At 46.3% G+C, this 23,310-nt stretch overlaps 1 protein-coding gene across 3 annotated transcripts in view; it reads left to right on the top strand.

The window, feature by feature from the left end:
• The first annotated feature begins 1,657 nt into the window (after positions 1–1,657).
• Positions 1,658–23,310, top strand: part of LOC101078066 (nck-associated protein 5) — a 36,492-nt gene continuing 14,839 nt past the window's right edge. For 2 of the 3 annotated variants that reach the window (XM_011612915.2, XM_029843936.1), the window contains exons 1-7: positions 1,659–2,684; positions 9,879–10,016; positions 11,537–11,633; positions 12,016–12,171; positions 14,557–14,625; positions 15,784–15,822; positions 16,510–16,629. In XM_011612915.2, the coding sequence (XP_011611217.2) occupies positions 9,988–10,016; positions 11,537–11,633; positions 12,016–12,171; positions 14,557–14,625; positions 15,784–15,822; positions 16,510–16,629 (510 nt within the window). In that variant the 5' untranslated portion in view covers positions 1,659–2,684; positions 9,879–9,987. Of the gene's footprint in view, positions 2,685–9,878; positions 10,017–11,536; positions 11,634–12,015; positions 12,172–14,556; positions 14,626–15,783; positions 15,823–16,509; positions 16,630–23,310 lie in introns of all 3 variants that reach the window. The other variant, XM_011612909.2, reaches the window with a different exon arrangement.

Here is a 23,310-nt window from a genome sequence, read left to right as displayed (position 1 = left end):
CTGAGGCTCTTATGCACTCTCTCTCCCCCTTTCTCTCTCTCTCACACACACACACACACACACTCTCAGCCTGCCAGGCTTGGAAGCATCCAGACCTAATCTAGGTCACATCATAAGCCCAGAGGTATCCTGCTTTCTACACACATGCATGTGCTTGTTTTTTAGAATTTAGATTGACTCGACTACCCGAGAGGTTAAAAACAACATTCTGACGGGCATTCTGACCTCCCCCCCCCACACACACGCACACACACACCCCGCTGTAACAGCCTAATTGGTTGTGTGAGTCAGTCTAATAGCTCGTATGATCATCACGAGGGAATCGCTTCCTTGATGAAATGTGTCTTGGGATCTTTCGCCAAATCACTGATCCATTATCTGGTTAGAAAAACACTTTACAGAGAAGCCTGAAACACACGTCTGCTGCTCTGCTGCTGTGATGCTGCTGCTGCTGTGATGCTGCTGCTGCTCTGCTGCTGCTGCTGCTGCTGCTGCTGCTGCTGCTGTGATGCTGCTGCTGCTCTGCTGCTGCTGCTGCTGCTGCTGCTGCTGCTGCTCTGCTGCTGGGATGCTGCTCTGCTGCTGATGCTCTGATGCTGCTGCTCTGATGCTGCTACTGTTATGCTACTACTGCTGTTACTGCTACTGCTATGATGCTGCTCTGCTGCTGGGATGCTGCTGCTGCTCTGCTGCTGGGATGCTGCTCTGCTGCTGATGCTCTGATGCTGCTGCTCTGATGCTGCTGCTGTGATGCTGCTACTGCTGTAATGCTGCTGCGTCGCTGCTCCTGCTGATCTGACTTGGCCTGACAGAGAACCATCCAAGACGCAGCCATGTGTCAGAAATAGAGGAGCTTATTTCTTCACGCCAGGCTCCAGCCTTCTATAAATATTCCACAGCTCTCTGTTCACCCTCTTCGGCTCGTTCTTGCTGCTTTCTCTGGTTCCCCCTTTAATCTTTGCCCAGTTTGGAGCAACATAGTAGAGAAGGGAGGTTATTTTCATAAGCTAAATCACAGAAAGGGTGATTTAATAAAAGCTCCTCCATTGTGTCATCGATGCCGTTTCAGAGACAAACCTGCATTTTAATCTGCAGGTTAGAAACAAGCAGCAAAGTGATGATGAACACAGAAGTGGGTCAGTGGAGGGATCCAGCACCGCGATCATGTGACCAGCAGCCGCCCGTCAGCCACCATTTACCTTAATTATTACGAGTCGTGTAGATTAGTTAACTTTGACCAGGAAGAGAGAATTATTGCACCTGCTTTCATCCCAGCGCAGAGGTTCCAGAGGTCACCTGCTTTATATGCTCTTCTGAGGTCATCCATCCCTCCATCATCCCTCCATCTTCCCTCCATCATCCCTCCACCATCCCTCCATCATCCCTCCACCATCCCTCCATCTTCCCTCCATCATCCCTCCATCTTCCCTCCACCATCCCTCCACCATCCCTCCATCTTCCCTCCATCATCCCTCCATCTTCCCTCCATCATCCCTCCACCTTCCCTCCATCATCCCTCCACCATCCCTCCATCTTCCCTCCATCATCCCTCCATCTTCCCTCCATCATTTGTTTATTCCCGACCCTTTTTTCCCTCCAGCTGTGATCAAAATGTTCAAACTCTGATGAGACAGTTTGAATAGTTTTTATCTAAGGTCACGTTTTATGTTTTATGGATTTGGAATAAATTAGATAAAGAATTCCAGTCAGAAAGTCTCATCTTCTACTAGTCATTCATTTATCTACTAATTAAATCAGCACAGTCTCCTAAATCAGTAGCTCCAGGAAAGATCCAAGTATCAGGCTCAAATATTCAATATCGCAATATTAAAATTGGGATTTTTTCCCCCTTGAAATGACACGAGCTACTAAAAGGCACATTATTTTAGTTAGCTTTTTAAAAATAGGGTGGTTCGATTGAATGAGAATTCAAGTCCGTTCTATATGTAAACCGCTGATTTGTTACTTCCTCGGAGGTGATCCGGTCGGTCCACGTGTGGCCATCAGCCACAGCAGCTCATCTCCGCTCGCTGCTCCTTTCAACCTTTAACGCCAAAACCCAGAAAAACAGGGGTGAGCAGACTTTGATGAGAGTGAGCACGCGCGCCGCCATCCTGCCTAAACCTGTCTGTGTGGGACGTACAGCGCAGCACCTATGAAGCCAGCAGCCCCCAACCCCCACCCTGAACACATGTTCAACATCCTCTGGGCACCGAGCGCTGAGACACAGCTGAGAGTCAGAGAGCGAGGGAGAGAGGGAGCAGTGAAGTGGAAACAAGGGTGAGCATCCGACGGAAATAGAGTGATCGAGCAGTGAATTAGGCAGAGCGAGAGAGCGAGAGGAGGAGGAGGAGGAGGAGGCAGCTCTGTTGCGTGCAGACGTCGGCGTTTTGCTCCTCGCAGACCTCGACGCGTGTGGATGTCAGAACCGTGCGGCTCCCAAGACTCTCTGTGGAATTTCGCTGCAGAACGGGATGCGACCTGGATTGGAGGCGAGGACCCGCGCAGGCCTGTGAGCCGTGCGCTCGCCTCCGTGGCTTCTTCTCAGCCCCCCTCCTCCAGTCGAAGATGCACCCAGCATCGCTGACCTAGATTGCGGAGCTCCTTCCCGGGCGACGCGGACGAGGGATGCTCGACGCCGCCGCTGACGACCGCCTGTGTGGGTTCCAACAGCGACTGGCAGGGTAAGGGTCCACATCCCGGCTACGACCTGCCCGTGTCGGTTTGCATGCGTGTGCACGTGCTCGCGTGATGTGTGAATGCAGCCGTTTGCGTCCCTCCATCACGACCGGCTAATAAATGCAGAAATATATTTGGATTTCCTCCCCGGTTAAGGACAATAGTACAACTGTGGCGGCGGGGTGTGCGTGCACGCACCGTGCAGGAGAATTCCATGAATGATGCATGAGCGGGGGGGTATTATAGTGAGCAACAAGTCCGTGCATTTGCCCCTAAAGTGCCCAAGAAAGTAGGTTAGGGTTCCTCAGACTGAGCCGGCCTGAATAATGAAGGTATTAATGACCTCTGGGTTCCCGGAAGCTTCCGTCAGCTGCAGGCGGAAAAGGGACACGAGGACAAAGTTCCTGCTGGGAGCCAGACAGCAGGTCCAGTTTAACCACCTCAGCAAACTGGTCAGAGCAGTTCAGCTCAGGACAAGAGGTCAGCAGGTCAACAGGTCACCTCCGCTGGTGCAGGACACACCTGTTCTCCAAATACCTGATGCTGACACTAAAATATCAGTAAATATTGGAGTAAATAAGAGTAAATGTGGAGGACACCTCTGCACAGCTACACTTAGGCAAAAAAACCCCTACGTTTAATCAGCATGTGCACTGTGCGCACGTTTCATTTCTTAAAGCTGTATTTTGGCAGGAATTCCAAATCAATTTGAAGATTAAAACTGTGATAAATGCATAGAATGTTGATTTTGGGCATTTAGACATTTAGTGTGACTTGAATGCTAAATGCTAATTTAGAAAGGTGACATCATCATGAAGGCGTTCGGCTGTACTTAGAAAAGAAAACCATTTCCGTACATGTGTAGACGTCTAAGAACTACTCCTCCATAGATGAGATGTTCTGAGCAGCAACATTTGTCTTTTTTTTAATAAAACTAATAAGTATGATTTATGTTTACGCCCTTAGAATGAAATTATTTTCAGCCTTTTTAAACTCCTGCAGGAAGTGAAACTGTTAAACTGCTGCTTGTTAAAATGAAATGCTTCCAAAAGCTGATCTGGGCTCCAACAGGGACACGAAGGCAGAAGTTGGAGGGTTTTCACAGACGTGACTCACGTCCACGGAGGAGGCAGAACTCCCTGTGCTACTGAAGCCGCCCACCAGGGGGCAGCCTGGGGTTTTACCTCCACTGGGCTCAAATCACGTTGTTCTGAAGGGTCGCGTTAATCAGCTCAAAGCAAAATAGTGCAGCTGTGTTTCCCCAGACCAGAACTGGACCAGCAGCTGGTCAAAGTTTCCCTGTTGTCACTTTTGTTCCTGTTGCTATGGGAAACCAGAAAAAACAACATTTCACAGTCAGCGTGTAAAAGAATCATTTTAGCAAACATGATCTGTATATTTCTTACTGGAGGAAGCAGATCAGCGTGACCCTGAAGGGTCCGAGCGGGGGAGGACACGGCTCAAGTGATACGGAACCTTTTAGAATTAGATCTGAGCTCGTTTAAAGGAACCGTAAATTTACATCCGTTAAGAAATAAAGTGCCCAGAGTCAGGTCACGTTCACATTCATGTTAGTGTTTATGGATTTCATCAATCATTCCATCTTATTGTGTCACTTCTGTCCAGTTTTCTGCTCCAGTTCTGCTTCTTCCTGTTTCCCACTGACACTCTGAACGTCCATAAAAGATCGTTTACATTAACGCTGCGTCATGGCCGCAGAATTCTTTAAAAAGTCCACGTTTCGCAGAGACAAAAACAACTGAAAAGGGCTAATTTTAGCCTGACGATGACGCACTTTCAACCCTCCAGGAAGAGATTTTAAATAGTTCATTTATCCTAAATCTAAAAAGAAACACGCGGCTGTTTGAGTGGTCACGAAACTCCCAAATAAATGAATGTGGAGTAAATGTGAGCTGAGAAGGGAGGAGCGGCGCCGAGCGGGAGCCAACGTGACAGCGGTGAATAAAGAGCATAAAGAGAAGTGAACAACTCGGCGCCGTCCCCAGTGGCAGGAAGAGAGAAAACCCAGAGTCTGACCTGTCACATCAGAGCGAAGGCGTCTGTGACGTGACATGTTTGAAAACAGGCTCGCTCCTCTCCACGCGTGTCCCTGGGCCATGGCGCCCGGATCACCCACCTGATATTATGAGGCACGCGCCTCGTTGGGGGGGGGGCAAAAGCATGTGAAGAGTAACATGGCTGCTGACGAGTGACCCGACCTTGATGTAGGAGAGGCCTTTAAACAGGAGCGCCGCTCCAGGCGAGCGCACGGCTGTTGTCTGAAGCTGAGAGGCTGATGTGTTCGATCGGGAGACGGAGCGGAGCTTTGTGCTGCAGCAGAAAGGGGTCAGAGGTCGCCTAAAGGTCAGGAAATGACCCGGACAGGCGGAGTTCTGCTGGAGCCTCCAGTGGTGAGAGGGAGGGAGGGAGGGAGGGAGGAAGGAAGGGAGGGAGGAAGTATGGATGGTTGGAGGGATACAGGGATGGATGGATGGATGGATGGATGGATGGATGGATGGATGGATAGAGGGGTGGAAGGGAGGGAGGAAGGATGGAAGGAAGGAAGGGAGGGAGGAAAGGAGGAAGGAAGGAAGGGAGGGAGGGTGGAAGGGAGGGAGGAAGAAAGAAAGAAAGAAAGAAAGAAAGAAAGAAAGAAAGAAAGAAAGAAAGAAAGAAAGAAAGAAAGAAAGAAAGAAAGAAAGAAAGAAAGAAAGAAAGAAAGAAAGGAGAGAAGGAAGGAAGAAAGGAAGGAGGAAGGGAGGGAGGAAGGAAGGGAGGAAGGGAGGGAGGGAGGAAGGAAGGAAGGAAGGATGGAAGAAAGAAAGGAAGGAGAGAAGGAAGGAGGAAGGAAGGAAGGAAGGGAGGAAGGGAGAGAGGATGGAAGGGAGGGAGGGAGGGAGGGAGGGAGGGAGGATGGATGGGAGGGAGGGAGGGAGGGAGGGAGGGAGGGAGGATGGATGGTTGGAGGGATACAGGGATGGATGCATGATGGGTGATGACCTTTCACAGACGTCACTTCCTGTTGACAGTAAACTGGCTAAATGAGGCTGTTTGACTGTTGATTCGCACGTTTTCACACAATCGTCCACATTAGGAGCGAACGGCCATAAAGACGTGTTTGTGTGTTTTGTGTCATTTGTGTGTTTTGTGTGTTTTGTGTTCTCGACCCAGGATTGTTTTATTGGTGACACTGGTTTGTCAGTTGTGTGACGACACAATGAAACTGGCTGGTTGTTGGTGGACAATCGTGTTTTTAGTTACGGGAGCAACAATCAGCCACTAAAGAGCCACTAAATTAGCTAATATACAGCTAATATTCAGCTAATATACAGTTAATATTCAGCTGATATTCAGCTAATATTCAGCTAATATACAGCTAATATTCAGCTAATATACAGTTAATATTCAGCTAATATTCAGCTAATATACAGCTAATATTCAGCTAATATACAGTTAATATTCAGCTAATATTCAGCTAATATTCAGCTGATATTCAGCTAATATTCAGCTAATATTCAGCTAATATACAGCTAATATTCAGTTAATATACAGCTAATATTCAGCTAATATTCAGCTAATATTCAGCTGAGGAGCACAGAACACAACTCCCAACCATCCCTGATAAAGGTGATCACACTTCAGCATCAAACGCTGCACAGCCAGACTGGCGAGTGCACGACAACAGTCAACAGAACCTTTGCAACTTCAAGGATGCACAAAGCAGCAGAGCGCTAAAAATATCTGGACCAGAACTATTTATAGAAGAGAAGGAGAGAGAGATGCATCACATTTCCATTCCTCCCAGCAAACAAATCCATTTTAATGCTGTTTACTCTGTTGTGTGTGTATAAAAAAGGACTTCTACAGGTGAAACACTCACCAAAGCAGATGTTTGATCAGAATGATTTTTGGGGGGGGGCAGTTAAGCGTGTTTTGAAGCCTGTAAACTTTACAGTTCCCTTTACACTGTAAAGGGAGTTTTAGCAGCTACATTTCATCTGTTATTGTTACGGTATTCACAGTCTTTTTTTAAATTGTTTTTTATAGGACATTATGTTCTGATTTACACCTTTTACAGCACAACTGAAGCTGCAGCTGTTGTTACTCTTGTTTTTCCATATTTGTGTTGAAGGCGAATGTCTGATTTTTACCCATTTTTGCTGCATATATTAGCAGCTACTGAACCTTGTTGATGTGGTGGTTTGAGGGGGTTTAATTAAATGTCAACAGCTCGATGGATCACATCAAATCCAGTTTGTGCTCTGCAGAGGAGACGTGATTTCTTCTCTTTTTTACCCCCATCATGCATTTGTAGATAAATGTGCCTGATTAGGAAACTTTGGATCAATAATGACTTTATTAAAACTCATTTCCTGAAGAAAATATTGGTTGTTACTGAAATATCTTAATTTCGTGAGCCTAAATCAAATCATTCAACTATAATCTGATCATAAAGTCAGGAGGTTGTGCACGTGTGCACGGTCACATCCCAGAATGTATAGAGGAAGTTTGATACCCTGGAGGATTAGTAAAAAGCATAAGAAGGAATAAAGTGACAAAATCTTCAAAGATTAATATTAGAGATTAAACGAAGACACATTTGATCACAAATTAATGACCTTAATCTCACTGCTGGAGCGCTTCAGTGTTTTTAAAGTCGTTATATTTAACAAAAGCACCAAATTATTCTAGAGATTAATTTACAGAAATGTGATTGGATGAGTGATCGGGACAGAACCGTCCTGTTCGGCCCTTTAATGCCTTTGGCTCCGCGGGGCCCTGGTGGTGGCGCGCGGCGGCCATTTTGATGGCGAGCTTTTCTTTCTTTTGCCCTTAGATGGATCGGCCAAAGAGTTAACTACTGATGCAACCTGCAACCATGGCAACCAAACCTGCGTTGTAAAGAGAATGACATCTGTTGACTGTGCTGACCACCGTGAAAGGGTTCAACGAGCTCTTTAGCAGCCGCTTAGCATCTGTGAGCCAGCAGCTTGGTTTTTTCTGCATCTTTGGGGAAAAGATGCAGAATTGTCAGGAAATCCTGACAGAAATGTTTCAACTTGCAGCCTTACGGACGTCCTCATTTGTATGGAAAACCAGCTGAACAACAGGAGTTTGGCTCCTGCCGTTGTCGTCCGTCCCAGTTCGGGCAGCATCGCCCACGTCTCCATTCAAAACGGGCCGTCAACGCCGGCTCAACAACATCGGCAGGATGTGATTTGGGGTAGAACTATGCGTCCAGTAAATACCCCAGGGGGGAAATCCCTGCACGCTCTTGTCCCACTTCACTCCAACGTCAGTGCCTGAGGCTCAACTGCTGCCTTGATTACACCAATTTAGCCTCCTTCCCACCCAAAAGGAATCCGTGTAATTACACTATTTCCTCTGCAGCGCTCTCAGTAAACACCCCAAACTACAATAAACCCAACAAGCTCCTGTAAAGTCCTGTAATTGATGAGTGACATCTACATTCCAACAAACTCCTCTTATATTAAACTGTCTAACAGCTCCACTCACACCAGATAAAAATATAGAGATCGTCAAGTTCATCAATGTACAAATGTTACTGTACGAAAACAGTAGCAAAGAAACAGGCCATTAAATGCACACTGTAGGAATGAATGAATGAATGAATGAATGAAACCAGTATTAATTAAGTGTTTGTTGTTGTGAAACTGAGCTCTGTTGTTCAATAAGGACACTGCTGGTCCAAAGAACCGTTTGTTGCAGCTTGAATTAACAAAAGAACAAAAAAGGAGAAATAATTCTGGACCTTCACAATAAAATACAGTTTAAAGGTGCATTAACCTCGTGCCTCTTCTGTTTGGATCATATAAATAGGGATAATTATATTAAAGGTTTAAATTGAACGTTTGCTCTAAATCCTAAAGATTATCAATATAAATAAATGAAGTGAGACACCTACAGTCCAAAATGAGGTATTACACTATTGTCACTTTAAAACGATCAAAACAAATTGTTGCATTTTTAACTAGACCACTTTTAAATTTACTTTAAATCCACATTTTTAACACATTTGTCATCCTTTATGGCTGCTTTTAAAACATTCCTCCAACATTTCTGACCTACAAGCTGGTTGAATGAATGAAAACATTTTCTCTCCAAATACATAATTAATCAGAATTTATTCATTTTTTATAAAACGACGCGTGGAAGAGACTGATAACAGCGCGCCCTCTAGCGGACACCTACGACATAACGTGTTCTGTGATAGTAATTTTATTCACTATTTGGTCGAAGTTTAGGGGCTGAAAAGACATTAGTTAATGCGAAAATAAATCTAATTATCGTATTAAACACTATACAGTTATGGTGAAATCTGTTCAGGTCAGTTTTAGAAGTGTGTAAAATTGATTTTAAACACTTCTTTGGACGTATCTGACTTTGATTTATACAGGAGTTCATTACAAGTTGATCGCGTAACATTTGAAATTTGAAATCGTAACATCTTTAATTGATATATAATATTTACACATCCTCCCTTAACAAGAAAAAGAGGAAGTTCAGAAGTAACATTTAAGTTGTTGACATGAATGATTACACTGCACACATGTTTTTTTCTGGCTCATGTAAGTGAACCATGATTGTTCCCCTCAGACATTTTAATGTTTTTCTGAAGCTTCTTTTTCCAAACGTGAACTTTTATCCTGAGATTCTTGTGTAGAGTAGGACTCTGTAACAACCACCAATAGTCGCTAGGTGGCAGTATTTTACCTCCTAGCCGATCATCCCCATCATTATCATTCAAAGTTTTTACCACAGAATTCAACAGAAAGCACGTTTACAGTTTAAAAGTGGTAATTTAAAGCTTCCATGTCCCAATGGGGTGCAAAGATTAGGTAATCGGTATTAGCTCTCAACCCGTTAAAGCACTGACCCCCCTTTCCCAGACACACATGTTTTAGCTGATCAATGACCACAAATCAGACCTTCGGCGTCCCAGTGGGTCGATGACGCCGGGCACGGACCTTGAGGTCACATGAACAAATGCTTCAGAACTTCAGCCTCCATGAATGCCAGGCCAGGACATCCAATAGTTGAGAGGTTACAGGCCTGTCTGGGATCTTCAGTCCAACTTAGTCCACAAAAACTCTGAACAGATGTTGTGCATCTCCGCAAACCTTCACTGGGATTCCAACCAGTGGGATTAACAGGAAAACTGTTGTCTTTGCCTGCAGCTACACCGACAACGCTGATCCAGGAGCGCACTAATCTGCAGCTGGAGGTCAAACCACATCTGGGTGTGGAGAGAAGGGAGGGGCGACGTCTCTGTGGGGCACGCGGCAGATGGTGACGCTGCAGCAGCACTTCTCCAGGTAGGCCAGGACTCGAGCCCGGCAGGGCCGTGCACCTGACGCGGGGAACGGGGGCATTTCCAGCTGCTGTAAACACCAGCGAGAGGATATTGGTTCAGAAACTCCAGCCAAGCTTGCTGGCACTGTGGCCAGGAAGGTTCCGGGTCCTTTCTGGAGACTCTGATTCCTCCCACAGTCCAGGAAGGAACATTAGGTAACTTATGAGTGGTGTGTGTCCTGTGTTCCTGCCCCCAGGACCAACCCCAGAACCTCTGTAACCCCAATTATAATCCTCATTAAAAGGAACTTGTCCCATCCTGCAGCTGAAGATGGGCAGGAACCACAGGCTGGTCTCCTTCCAGGCTCCCACCAAGACTTATTAGAACACGGACGGACTTGATGGAATCTTTTTCTTCCTTCTTCTCTTCCTCTCCTGAGCACTCAGGGGGACGTTAATTCCCGCCCCGTCCTCTTGGAGTCTCAGAGGTCCACACTTTCCCTTTGGCATCCAGACCGCTGATGATTCCGAGTATCTGTGCAGTTCCTCTGATTTTAAATGAGCGTCGGGGCTGTGAGTAGGTGGGGGAACTGACCGGGGGGGGGGGGGGGGGGCAGACTGAGTGAGCGAAAAGTGAGTGATGAATGAAATATTGGCCAGAATAACATGAATTTTGATAGGAAACCTGGAGCACGATGAGCTGAGAAAAAGTACAAACTACCCATGGTGCACTGCGGCAGTTGAGCCCCGTGATGAGGATGACTGTGGGGTTCCTGCAGGGGGGCAAAGGGGGGCAAAGGGGGGCTGGGGTGTGTGGGGAGGGTGTGTGTGTGTGTGGGGGGGGGGGGGGGGGTCACCTATCACCCATGCATTCTCTGGCATCACTGCTAAATCAATGACTGCATAGTCGGCTCCTGCCTATTCCAGTGGGCGGAGCTACAGATGCAGCAGACCTCAAATGATAACAAACCTACAGAATTATGTGCACACAGCAGGCTGGGGTGTGCACGTACAACCTGTTAGGACCAGAGCTAAATATTATTTGAGCTTTACTCCATAATACTGCTCAACATTCCTCTTTTTTCCATATTCATGAGGTGTTAAACAGCTTTCTTCCCCCACAAACTCTACAATACCAGCATTAAATTGCTTTCTGTTATCAGTGGAGGTTCTGTACGGACGTGGAAAGTGTGTAGGTCATCAGGCGCCACTGAATGGTTCTGATGGAACAATGAATGGTTCTGATGGAGCCACTGAATGGTTCTAATGGAGCAGTTGAATGGTTCTGATGGAACAATGAATGGTTCTGATGGAGCAATGAATGGTTCTGATGGAGCCACTGAATGGTTCTAATGGAGCCGTTTAATGGTTCTGATGGAGCCAGTGAATGGTTCTGATGGAGCCACTGAATGGTTCTGTGGAGCCACTGAATGGTTCTGATGGAGCCACTGAATGGTTCTGTGGAGTAAATGACTATTTTAAACAAACAAATCCTCCATCTTCAACTGTTTCTGTGCGTCTCTCCCACTGTCTTTGAACGCAGCATGGAGGAGACAGTGCGCACCCTACTTCAGAACCAGGACTCCCTGGAAGGGCCCAAGGTGGACCTGGACCCCCTGGACCTCATGAAAGCATACAAGGTACCAGAAGTGCTTGAGGAGTGGGACGTTCCTGCGATCAAGCTTTCATCACTTTATTTCCACCAGAATTGAATCAAATGAAAACTGGATTTTGAATGACGACCTGAATCTACTGGGATCATTTAGCTGACCCCAGTAGATCCGCCATGAATCTACTGGGATCCATTAGCTGACCCCAGTAGATCCAGTCACAGCCTTTCCCCTCTTTTATCAAACAAACCCAAACCCAAACCATCACACACCAAATTCACAGACCAGACGAGCACAACGCTCTTCGTGACCCTTCCCCCAGAAGGAGGAGATGACATGTGAGGTGTTGTGGAGCTCCTTCTGTGGAGCAGAACCTCTTCCAGAACCTCTGAGGTCTGCGCCTGTGTTTCAGGACAAGCTGCTGGAGGAAATGTGGAAGCAGCAGGACAGTCTGGAGGCCCCCGCAGCCCCCGGGGCCCGGAGCCCCGGCTCGCCGGAGGCCGACGGGGGGTCGGAGGAAACCTCAGAGGACAGCAACCCTTTGCTGGAGCGACTCCGAGCCCTGGAGGTAAAGTGGGTCACAGAGGCCGCTGCGTCCTGTTATAACACGTTTATGACCTGAAGGTCCGGATCGCCCACTGTTGGTGGGATTGTTTGGGCCAGAAATATCAGATTTAATGACGTTTATGCTCAACATCGGTTTTGATGATGTATTGAACGTTCCGGTGCCATCCCAGACGGGTCCTGGACCAGCTCCCGCTGCTGTTGAACATCCCAGAATAAGAGAGGAGATGAGGGTGGAATGACTCAGCAGAGGGGAGAAACCGCTTCATATCCAGGAGCTGATCGTTAGATCCTGACGGGGACGTTTCCCTTCTGTTCCCAGACCTCAGACAGATGCTGCCGAAACAGCCCCGAGGCCCAATCGCCCCAAATCGCTCCTTTCTGCTGACTCATGCTTTGAGCGGAGCTCCATGTTCTGCTCGTCCTGATGAACACGTTCTGTCCAGCAGCTGGTGTTATGGAGGCCAGGCGCGTGCACGTGCCTCCATGCACATCGAGAGCGATCGATAACGAGGAGCAAATGAATAGAACAACGACGTTACATCGAGTCCAGATTCTTTTATTTGGGCAATAAATCCCCAAATTTCCTTCGCAGTGTTGCGAAATAGTGTTTTATTTCACTACCAGACTGTGGGGAATTAAATAAAAACATTCTAATAAATTAAATTAAGTCATTAGACTGATCCACCGTTTCCAGAGGTCTAAATAAAGCAGCTCTTCGCCGGTCCGGTGACCATAAGGGACGGTTTTAACTCTAACGTCACGCTTGCTGCCTTCATTTCACCCACATTTGAAATTAAACCTTTATGCTGAACCCAGAAACATTTTCCCATTTAGCTGAGAGCTGCTTCCCAGTCGTCACGGTACACTTGACTACCTTCTACAGTCTACCTCGAAAATGTAAGAAAGAAAAAAAAAACCTGCAGGACAAATAATGAAATAATTTGCCCGTTTCCTCAAGCACAAAATAATCTTTAGTGGAAGTGAACGTTCGGGCCCCGACTGAGACCGATGATGTGCTCGCTGGGTGTGAGAATAACGTGCAGGAGGCTTCATTTTGGATCGTTTAGGGATATAACACATCATAGCGAAGTAAAAAACACAATCGTTTATTTGCCAGCCGACCCCGGGGTCCACTCAGAGGACCCGGTTCTGACAGGCTCGGGTCTCCTCTGCAGGACGGATGCTGATCGATGGAGACTGAGAGGAACAGATCAATAAGATAACGGCGGCAGCTTTAGCTCGCCGCCCCTCGACACAAGTGAAAAACATTGATATTGGAGAAATGATGGTCGCCGGTGTCTCATAGCGAAGGTTCAGAGCTCTACTGGAGGTTCAGAGCTCTACTGAAGGTTCAGAGCTCTACTGAAGGTTCAGAGCTCTACTGGAGGCTCAGAGCTCTACTGAATGTTCAGAGCTCTACTGGAGGCTCAGAGCTCTACTGGAGGCTCAGAGCTCTACTGGAGGCTCAGAGCTCTACTGGAGGTTCAGAGCTCTACTGAAGGCTCAGAGCTCTACTGGAGGCTCAGAGCTCTACTGGAGGCTCAGAGCTCTACTGAAGGTTCAGAGCTCTACTGAAGGTTCAGAGCTCTACTGGAGGCTCAGAGCTCTACTGGAGGCTCAGAGCTCTACTGAAGGCTCAGAGCTCTACTGAAGGTTCAGAGCTCTACTGGAGGTTCAGAGCTCTACTGAAGGTTAAGAGCTCTACTGGAGGTTCAGAGCTCTACTGGAGGCTCAGAGCTCTACTGAAGGTTCAGAGCTCTACTGGAGGTTCAGAGCTCTACTGAAGGTTCAGAGCTCTACTGGAGGTTCAGAGCTCTACTGAAGGTTCAGAGCTCTACTGAAGGTTCAGAGCTCTACTGGAGGTTCAGAGCTCTACTGAAGGTTCAGAGCTCTACTGGAGGTTCAGAGCTCTACTGGAGGTTCAGAGCTCTACTGAAGGTTCAGAGCTCTACTGGAGGCTCAGAGCTCTACTGAAGGTTCAGAGCTCTACTGGAGGCTCCACGAAAGGTCTGAACCACACTTTTGAGTCCGCACACACTCCCGCCGCAGGCCTCCGGGCTGGTGTGTGGCCTTTTCCACCACGTTCTCATCTGCTTTATCGAGCAGGAATTCTCTGGCCATCATCAGCCGTGAGGGGGGGAGCAACTCCTGGAATACTGCGGGTCAGCCTGGAATATTTACGGAATCGGTTATTTCGCCTTGCTGGAGCCTCGCAGAGACCTGAGAGCTCTGCAGGGAGGCCTCAAAAATAGCTTAAAAGCAAAGTTGTTCGCTAACGTGCTGAAGGGGTTTAATGTCTCGGATGAGGAGGCTTTTCTCTACGTCTCCGCTGCTCATTTCAAATCAGAAATGAGTCTTCTTTTACAATTCATCCATCTGTTTCCAGGCGGAGAACTCTGCCCTGTCCATGGAAAACGACAACCAGCGGAAGCAGTACGAGCGCTGTCTGGACGAGGTGAGGCTTCTTTTCAAGATGGGAAGTTAGCTTAGCTTAGCATGAAACCCTGATGGAATGGGAAACAGCTTTTTCTTCCCAGCAGGAACGCCGCCATGAGGTCTGTTTCTGCTGTTGATTTGAGCAATTTCAAACCCGTAACTGTTGAAAGCTTAAACAATTTAAAGCTTAATCAGGTTCTGCCTGCAGAAGAGACACACGGATTCAAGTCTATTTGCATTCATCAGTGGTTAAAACAGGCGTAGAAATCCTTGTAAAGCAAAGCTCAGTGATAAGATCTCTGAGCTTTGCTTTGGTGGCAGCACCGCTCCGACTCTCCCGTCCTCCTGCAGGATTAGCAGACCCACCGTCTAGAACCCAGGGAGGGGGGACATGTTAAATTGATACCGTCAGACATCGGAGCCCTGGGCGCTGCGAGAATGAAAGCTAAAGGCTCAACACCCAGATCCTGCATGTCTGCCTGCTCTCCCTGCCCATTTTCTCCCAGACAGCACCGTGATTGTCTCTCCATCTCTTTCTCCATCGTTCCTTCCATCTCTCAGAGAGCCAGATGACTCCATTTCATTATAACAGCCTTCTTCTAATGGGCTGGAGACCACAGAGATCCCTGCTGCCCAAGAGGGCTTCACATATTTGGGCTGAGGAATTGTTTTCCTTATAGTGTCTTTTTGGGTATTAATTATTTTGGGAGGGTTTCAGACTGAAAGAGACTCTGACTGAGCTGAAAAGGGCTTTTGTGATGAGAAAAATGAAAGAGAGGGAGGAAATCACATAAAGGCGCACATTATTATTCCCATGCAGAGGTCTAATATGTGTCCGCTCCAGAAATCAAAATAAAGACGGTGATTTGAAATGATGATGTTTCCTATGCACACACACACGCACAAACGCACACACTCAACTTTTGATTATCTCTGTAAACATCAAAGCGGAAAAAGTTCTGGCAAATGTCTGCAGGGCACCGTCTGAAAACCCATTTGTTTAGGATTTTAGAACTGTTTTAGTACTGACGTCTGTGTTGGAAGCTGCGATGCGACGCCTCACTTTGTCCTCGCCGCTCATCTTTCATGCCCTCAGATTCAGGCTGTCAGGGCCCCACGGGCCTCTGAGGATTTCAACCTGTAACTCACTTTTTCTCTTCGCTTTCTTTTGATCAAGGTGGCCAACCAAGTGGTCCAGGCTCTCCTCACGCAGAAGGTGTGTTTGCTTCACACGACCGATCCTTAAGGGCCGGATGTTTCATATTCTCAATTTAAACAAAGCACTTCCTACATAAAACATCGTTGTGAAAGTGAAATTCGACAGGAATTATTGCCACAGTAAATTCACAGACCACGGATGCCACTGTGGCATTGTGGGTGTTGTAGTTTAACAGTGAACTTCACAAACCACAGATGCCACTGTGGCATTGTGGGTGTTGTAGTTTAACAGTGAACTTCACAGACCACGGATGCCACTGTGGCATTGTGGGTGTTGTAGTTTAACAGTGAACTTCACAGACCACGGATGCCACTGTGGCATTGTGGGTGTTGTAGTTTAACAGTGAACTTCACAGACCACGGATGCCACTGTGGCATTGTGGGTGTTGTAGTTTAACAGTGAACTTCACAGACCACAGATGCCACTGTGGCATTGTGGGTGTTGTAGTTATGTGAATGAGACAATCTGATGTCTAATGCCATCCAAACTCAGACGCCTCTGAAATGGCTCACAATCAAATCTTTTACAGAGAAAATGTGATGAATGGCAATCAAAAGCATGCTAGCTGTGTTCTGAACTTCTGAATGCAGAGAAAATGAACCAACCCCTTTAACACACCCACTTTCTTCAAGCATTTAACCTCATTCGTGGTCAGATTCCCAACCTGTCTCTCCTCTTTTCCAGGATTTAAAGGAGGAATGTTTGAAACTACGCACCCGTGTGTTTGACTTGGAGCAGCAGAACCGCATACTGAGTTTGTTGTTTCAGCAGCGTGTCAAAATGACCTCGACGCCCGTCTCCCAGGTAGCGACACATCCAGCCTGCCATCATGTTCTGTTTCAGTGCAGCGGAGGCCGTTGCACCGTTGCTCTCATCCGCTTGTTTAATGCGCAGGAGAATGTAGGTTCTGTGTCGCTGTAAGGTGACAGAAACGAAGCAGAGAACTGTTCTTGATTCTCTAATTGGGAACTTTTGAACTGTAATGGGGATAATTGGCTGAAACCTCTTTCTTCTTCTTCTTCTTCTTCTTGTAACAGAAGAGCGCTAAACTTGTTGTGTATTTCAAGGACTACGTCATAAAAGAGGCTTTCGTTTCCTGAAAATATTTGCACCAAAATAGATGAGAAATTGCTCTGAATGGCAACCGAACCTTTTTGTCACAGCTGACAGTCTATTATCACAATGCCACAATGGAAAATGACCAGATTCCTCCCTGACATAAGAAAGAACATGTTGTTCCCTTTTCCCCGGGTTTGTGACATAATGAAGCCGGGTCGTTATTCACACGCAGACGTGACAGCTACCCCTCTAGTGTCTTTTTTGCAGCATAGGAGCTGTTCAATAATTCCTGATGTATAATTACATGGGCTCCCCTGCGGTTACGGCACAAAATATTACAGTAATTCATCATCATTCATTCATCATCAACCATCACATTTCTGTCGGCTGTTGTGGAATTCTAACAATCCCAACGCAGGCGGAGAAGCTGTGAAACGGCCGCCGTCATGAACCGTCTCTCCACGTGGAAACGCACGGCTACGGGAGAATCACAACGCGTCTGATGAATGTCTCGCAGAGCCTCATTATTGGAGGAGAAACACTTGAAAACGGAGAAGATAAAACAGAACCCTGTGAAATAAATAAAGAAGAACATTCGAACCGTCAACATCAAAGGGTTTGGATCATTATGAAGGACTGGAGGATTCCGTGAAGGAACCGGTGCTGGTTTTGAGATCAGTACTCGGATCATTTCCATGTGAAAGCAGGATGAACCGATCAAATGCTGCTGTTTTAGATTTCCTTGGCTCTTTTGACAGGTGGCTCGTGTTCTCAGCCTTGCAGAGGTGAAACGGGATCATCCATGATTTACAAAGTTGTATAGTTCTGCTCTGCACCTTTGGACTCTTTACAACACGTTAGGTTAGGGCGGCCTCGCCTCTTTTGGGAGATGTTTTGAACAAAAAAGCACAATAATGGCACAACGTAAGGCCATTATTTGCCTGTTTTAGGTCCGAGATAATCCCTGAATTCCCTGATGGTGCCTTTAAGATGTTGTGCCTTCCCCCGGCTGGACGTCTGCGTGTGCGTGTTCCCTGCAGCAGTGCAGTCGGGAGGACTGCACCCTGCACACCGTCATTTTCTTGGACCCTTTTCTTCCAGCCTTTCTTTGATGCATAGGTTTGTTTTTTTGACCTTGCTGACGGGTTCAATTTGGCTGCTTTTATCAGCGTCAAACAATAATGAGGTTGTGCCGCTCTCAGGCCCGTGATGTATGTTCAAAGTGTGACTGCTGAGCTGGGCCATTTATATGTATGAGTGTTTCACCAGGAAAGAGATACTTTCAGAAGGATTTTCGTTAATTACCAGGGCTGTGGATTAACTCTCTCCTTATTGTTTTCAAAGATAGAGGAAAAAAAACTAATTATAAAAAATAAGGATAAAACAAATGCATGCACTTAAAATAATGGTGAATTTGAATTGCTTTAAAAACAAAAGCTTTTCTATTCACGCATGCAGGAAATGGCAAAATACCGGGAGACGACGCGCCTTTAAGCAACGTGATAAGTCGTTAATCTTGACCCGACAGATCCGGGAATAATAAATGACAGGCTCGTCCTGATCTGCATGTGGTCGATGTGGTCAGAAACAAGTTTCTCCTGATTCGAAGCTGCATAAATCTAAATTTAAAGTGTGCCGCTGTGACAGGAATGACTGATGAATAAAGAATGGCACAGGTGATCGACAGATTCCTTTCGCTGTCCCTGCTGCAGTCCGACAGGAGAGAATGGGGGAGTCCAGCCTGTTAGTTCTCCATATTTTAACAGCTGTCACTGACAGAGGTTTGGGATCGGGACAGGTGACGTGCGGTCCGTCCACTATTTCACAGTCTGACGTCCCCTCTGTTTGTTCCCTATGTCAGTGAATGTGTACACAACATGTGACAGCGTTGGGGGGGGGGGGGGGGGGGACCTGGCCGGACTAATCAGCTAATAAGCTGATGTTAGAGTATGGGTGCAGGCAGCTGTGATCATAACGCAGGAGGGAGATGAGAAGCTAGCTGTGCTCCTTTTGTTTGTCAGAGCCGTCGGCGTGACGCCCCCCCTCTGACAGACCTCAGCCTTCTACGTTCAGTGGAGCGGTTTAGTATCACACACAAAATTGGCAATTTAGAAAAAAGAGGGACTCTCAGCACAGCAGATTCTGGTCCGGCTGCACTGAATTTGCTATGGGCAGGATCCCACACCGGGTTGTTAACTACGCTGCAAGGCCAGCGGGGCAGGAAACGCTGTCCATCACTGACCTTTTCAGGAAAGGTCAACCTCACTAGGAGAGAGGATATAATGTTCACAACCTCATGCGTGACTGCACAGATGCTGCGTGAACATTTTCTGGCACATTCTGAAGTCCTCTTGAACCGATTCTACATTTGTTTGTTAGTTTTGCACGGATGACATTTGACATCTAATTATATCAGAATTTGTCTCAGGTGGAAAGCTGAAATCTAACAAAAGTCCAGTCTTTATTGAGCTTTCGCACAATCTGGACTTCCTGATCGCTTATAGACTATTTACTGTAGCTTATCCCCTGTAAAATGACACACTTCAAAGAGAGGTTTGCATTTTAAAGCTGTTTTCCAAGTTTATTGACCTGCTAAATATGCAGTTTTGAATTAATCATTAATGAACTGGTACCAAGGATAGACTTTCAAATAAATCCCAGTATCCGGTACTGGTGGGGCATCATTACAAGAGGATGGTGTTTGCTCATCAGTCATCTCTGACTTAAAGCGAGTGAACCGGCACCCCTTCATGGCAGCGCCCTTCTCAGGTGTACTTCGGGGTGCATGTATGTGTTGCCAACAACGTGGAGCGCATAGCTGAACAGAATTCCCCGCTGCCCCCATCGTCTGCTTGTTTGAGCTCGCTGAACTGTTCACCAGCGGCCAGCGAGCCCTCGCTGCTGAACGTGCGGCAGCTCTCTGACAGGGTCGTTTGTCACAATGTTATTGGAATTCTGTGTCAGAGCGACGCTTGAGGGACCCGGGTCTGGGAGAGTTTTGAACAGCAGCCGGTGCCTCTTTTCGTAGATAAACTTCCCTGGAGGGCTGCAGTGAAAGATAAAGGGAAATTTACAATAAAGCCGGATTTACACCCACGCCTCTTTTGCAGGCAACTTAAATGGCACTTGATCTTCCTGCTGTGAGAGCTGAACGTGGCCAAATCTTTTTTTAAGGGGCTTTGCTTTTACCCACAGGCAGAATTTGGCCATCAGCCTCTAAACAATTACATTTATTCTGCTGTCCATTTTTTCCCTTAGCTGCACAGCGGTGGCCAATTTGGGGTATCAAAAGGAAGGTTGTTCATCCGCTGTAAAGAAACCCGCGAGAGTCCGTTATCACATGGTTCCAGTGAACAGGAAATACATGCCTCGCTATAGTTTACCCCCTGCAGGAAGAGAACCATAGAAGGTCCTGTCTGCAGAAGGTTATTCTGTCTGCTGAAATGATGCTTTGGACTCTACTTTGTCCGGAGACACTCAAACAGGGACCTTAATGCATTTCCTCCACCAAAAGGGCAGCCTAGTTGGTTTGCCTGGAGTGGGACTTCACCCCAATGGGCTTATTCAAGCACATTTTTTTTAGCTTTTTTTATTTTATTTTCAAATATCAGGGAACCAGGCTGTCAAATAAAGAAAAATACTTTGTAAAATTGGCCATTGCACAAAGGTTTTAGCTCTGTTTCCTGTTTAGGAACCAACTGTGTAGGATTTGCATGTTCTTGCACATGCGGATGATTAAAGCCTCAACAGTCCCTCAGTAGGAGGGAAAGGTGTTTGGGTCCTGTGACGGACTGGCAACCAGTCCAGATTGGGTTAGAACATCCCTTTAAGTAAAAATAACTAGTGATAATAAAAGAAAAATGGATGGACAGATTTATGGGTTGACGGACGAGCGTATCAGAGCAATTAATGTGTCCTGAGCAGGTAGTGAATGCTGTCAAGAGCCGCTGCTGCTGGGAGACTTCTAGGCTGAAGCCGTTAGCGAATGGCTCACACATGGGTGAAGAATGACTTCTGTGAGTGAGGAGGTCATCTCGGCGCCCCGACTGAAGGTGACCAGATGCAGATGCGCATCAGCATATGGTTTAATATTTGTTCTCTATCTGCGGCGACGTTCATTTGTGTCGGGCTGCTGTCATCCATCAGCTCAGTGCAGAATACGCGGAACTACCGGTGTATGTTTCCGTTCATCCTGCCTCGCCACACTCTCCCACCCCGGGGAGCAGCGGAACATCCAGCCGGAGCCCAACGGGCAAAACATCCAACACAAGTGATGAAGAGAAACAGAGCAGACGAGATGAATGTGACAGGAAAAAGACAGTCGCCATGCAGGGAAAGAGGAAGCTTTGAGAGGGTTGTCCCCCCCCGTGCAGCTCTGGGTGCAGGAACAAACTGTGACGAGGACGTTTTTCCTCATCACTGTCAAACTGCCGCAGTGAGGTGGCGCTCCGGGGAATGATGCCTCTTTAATAACTACATCAATTGTGTGATTTTGATCTAGACAGGCCGTCCGTGTTAAGTGTCATGATTACTTCCTCATTATCAAATTTGCAGCTGTACATTCATTTGCTTTACAAATGAGGCGTGAAGCTGTATCAAGATACGACGCCACCATCTGCAGAAATCCTTATTTTGCTGCCCCTCGTCTGCAGATGAGATGTTTCGGACTAATTCTGTCAGGGTGGGGGGAGGCGGGGACGGTGCCATGTACGCACACATGTTTCCGAGACTCTTCTCGTGTGTTTCTAAAGCAATAAATCACACACAGTCGTAAAAAAAATAATAACGTTACAGTCTCTGCGTGGCTACAAGTGTTGCTGTTTTTTTACCATTTTTTTAAAAATAGTAATTTAACAAAATGACAGCTGTGATCATAGATAGGTGAAATTGGATTTGGTCTGTTTGCCATTTGCTAATATAAAGCGTAAGTGTCCTGCGAAATGGTTGGTTTATGTTATTTGGAAAATGAAAAAAAAACACATTTTTATTTATAATATGATTTTATTTGATCATGTGTTGCAATTCTTCCACTATAAAAGAGTTATCTCCTTAATTAACTAGAGAGGTTTAACCCACAGATTTGGAGTGTTTCTGACTGCAGAAGCACATCTGTTGGAAGCGTAGATGCTCACCGTCCCTAATGATAAAGCTTCGGAGCTCCGTGGAGAGATGTTCCACTTTTATAATGACAATTTTGAACAATGACCAAAAACAAACAAATCACTGGGAATGTTTAGGACAATCTGGGAGACACAGACGGTGTTTGATACGACAATATTGAAGTTATTTCTTTGGCTATTTTTCTGTTTAAAATCAGCAGGCACTTCAGCAAGTTTAATGTGTCATTTAAACAGTGTTTTTGCAAGCGCAAAAAGCACAGAAGGGCCTTGAATTTAAGGACAAACTCCCTGCATGAGGGTTTTGTTGAACTCCAGAACTTGTCCTGGATCTCAGACACCCCCCAGACATGTCGACTGTAATTTGTTCCTAAATTAATCTGCACTTGTACAGTCAAATATGGGCTTCTCCTGCACTGCGCTGTGAATAAAACCTAGCATGGGTAATCACATAATTGGTGAATATCAATGAATGGACCAAGTCATTTCAGTCCCAAGCTCCCTCATGCAATTATTTCTTTTTCACATTAATTATTTTCTAACAGATGACACTAATGACTTTGAGTGGAAGCTGGCATTAGCAGGCTTGGCAAATGATCAATGCTATTTAAAATGGGGCCACGACTCTTGACACTGTGGGGTCTCTCTCACGTAAACAGCATCGCTGGCAGCAGTTTACAGTACGGCGCCGTCATTTCTGTCAAATCCCTTCAGCAGTAGGTCGCTAAAGCCGTCCAGGTGCTCATAGAAAGGGTCACTTCCACTGCAGAGGTCATAGCATTGTCTTATGCAAACACGTTTGGTTTTTTTATTCTGAAACAACACAATTTGCATATGGTCAAATATTCATTATTCACGCGACCTCCTGCAATGTCACAGATGACCCGGCTCAAATTGACCAACGCTCTCTGGTTGCACAAATTCCTCTTCATTTTAATTCCCTCCTGCACACGGATGTGTGATTTACCATCCTCAATGCCACAGTCATCCTCAGAGCCGCTGTCAGGGAATATATTAAAAAGCATTGACATTTTAGATAAATTATTTTATAAGCACCACATTCTCAAAAGAATAATAGCCTAAATAATGCGAGACTCTACTCTCAGAGCATTTAGACATAACAGCATTATTTCACTCTATTCCATCATGTCAGAAGGAATATAAAGTTATATATTTTCCTTGACGTCACACATTATGGGTAACTGTGTCCTTCCTCCTCATAATGCAGCCTTCCTGCCTGTGAAAATGAGGTCATTATTAATCATTGCAGCGGATGCATGGGGTGAAAATCCACAATGGGAGGAGTTGG

The sequence above is a fragment of the Takifugu rubripes genome, chromosome 1 (genome assembly GCF_901000725.2).
Source record: "Takifugu rubripes chromosome 1, fTakRub1.2, whole genome shotgun sequence".
Lineage (NCBI taxonomy): Eukaryota > Metazoa > Chordata > Actinopteri > Tetraodontiformes > Tetraodontidae > Takifugu > Takifugu rubripes.
Note: the sequence above shows the minus strand (reverse complement) of the source record. Positions and strands in the feature narration are given on the sequence as shown.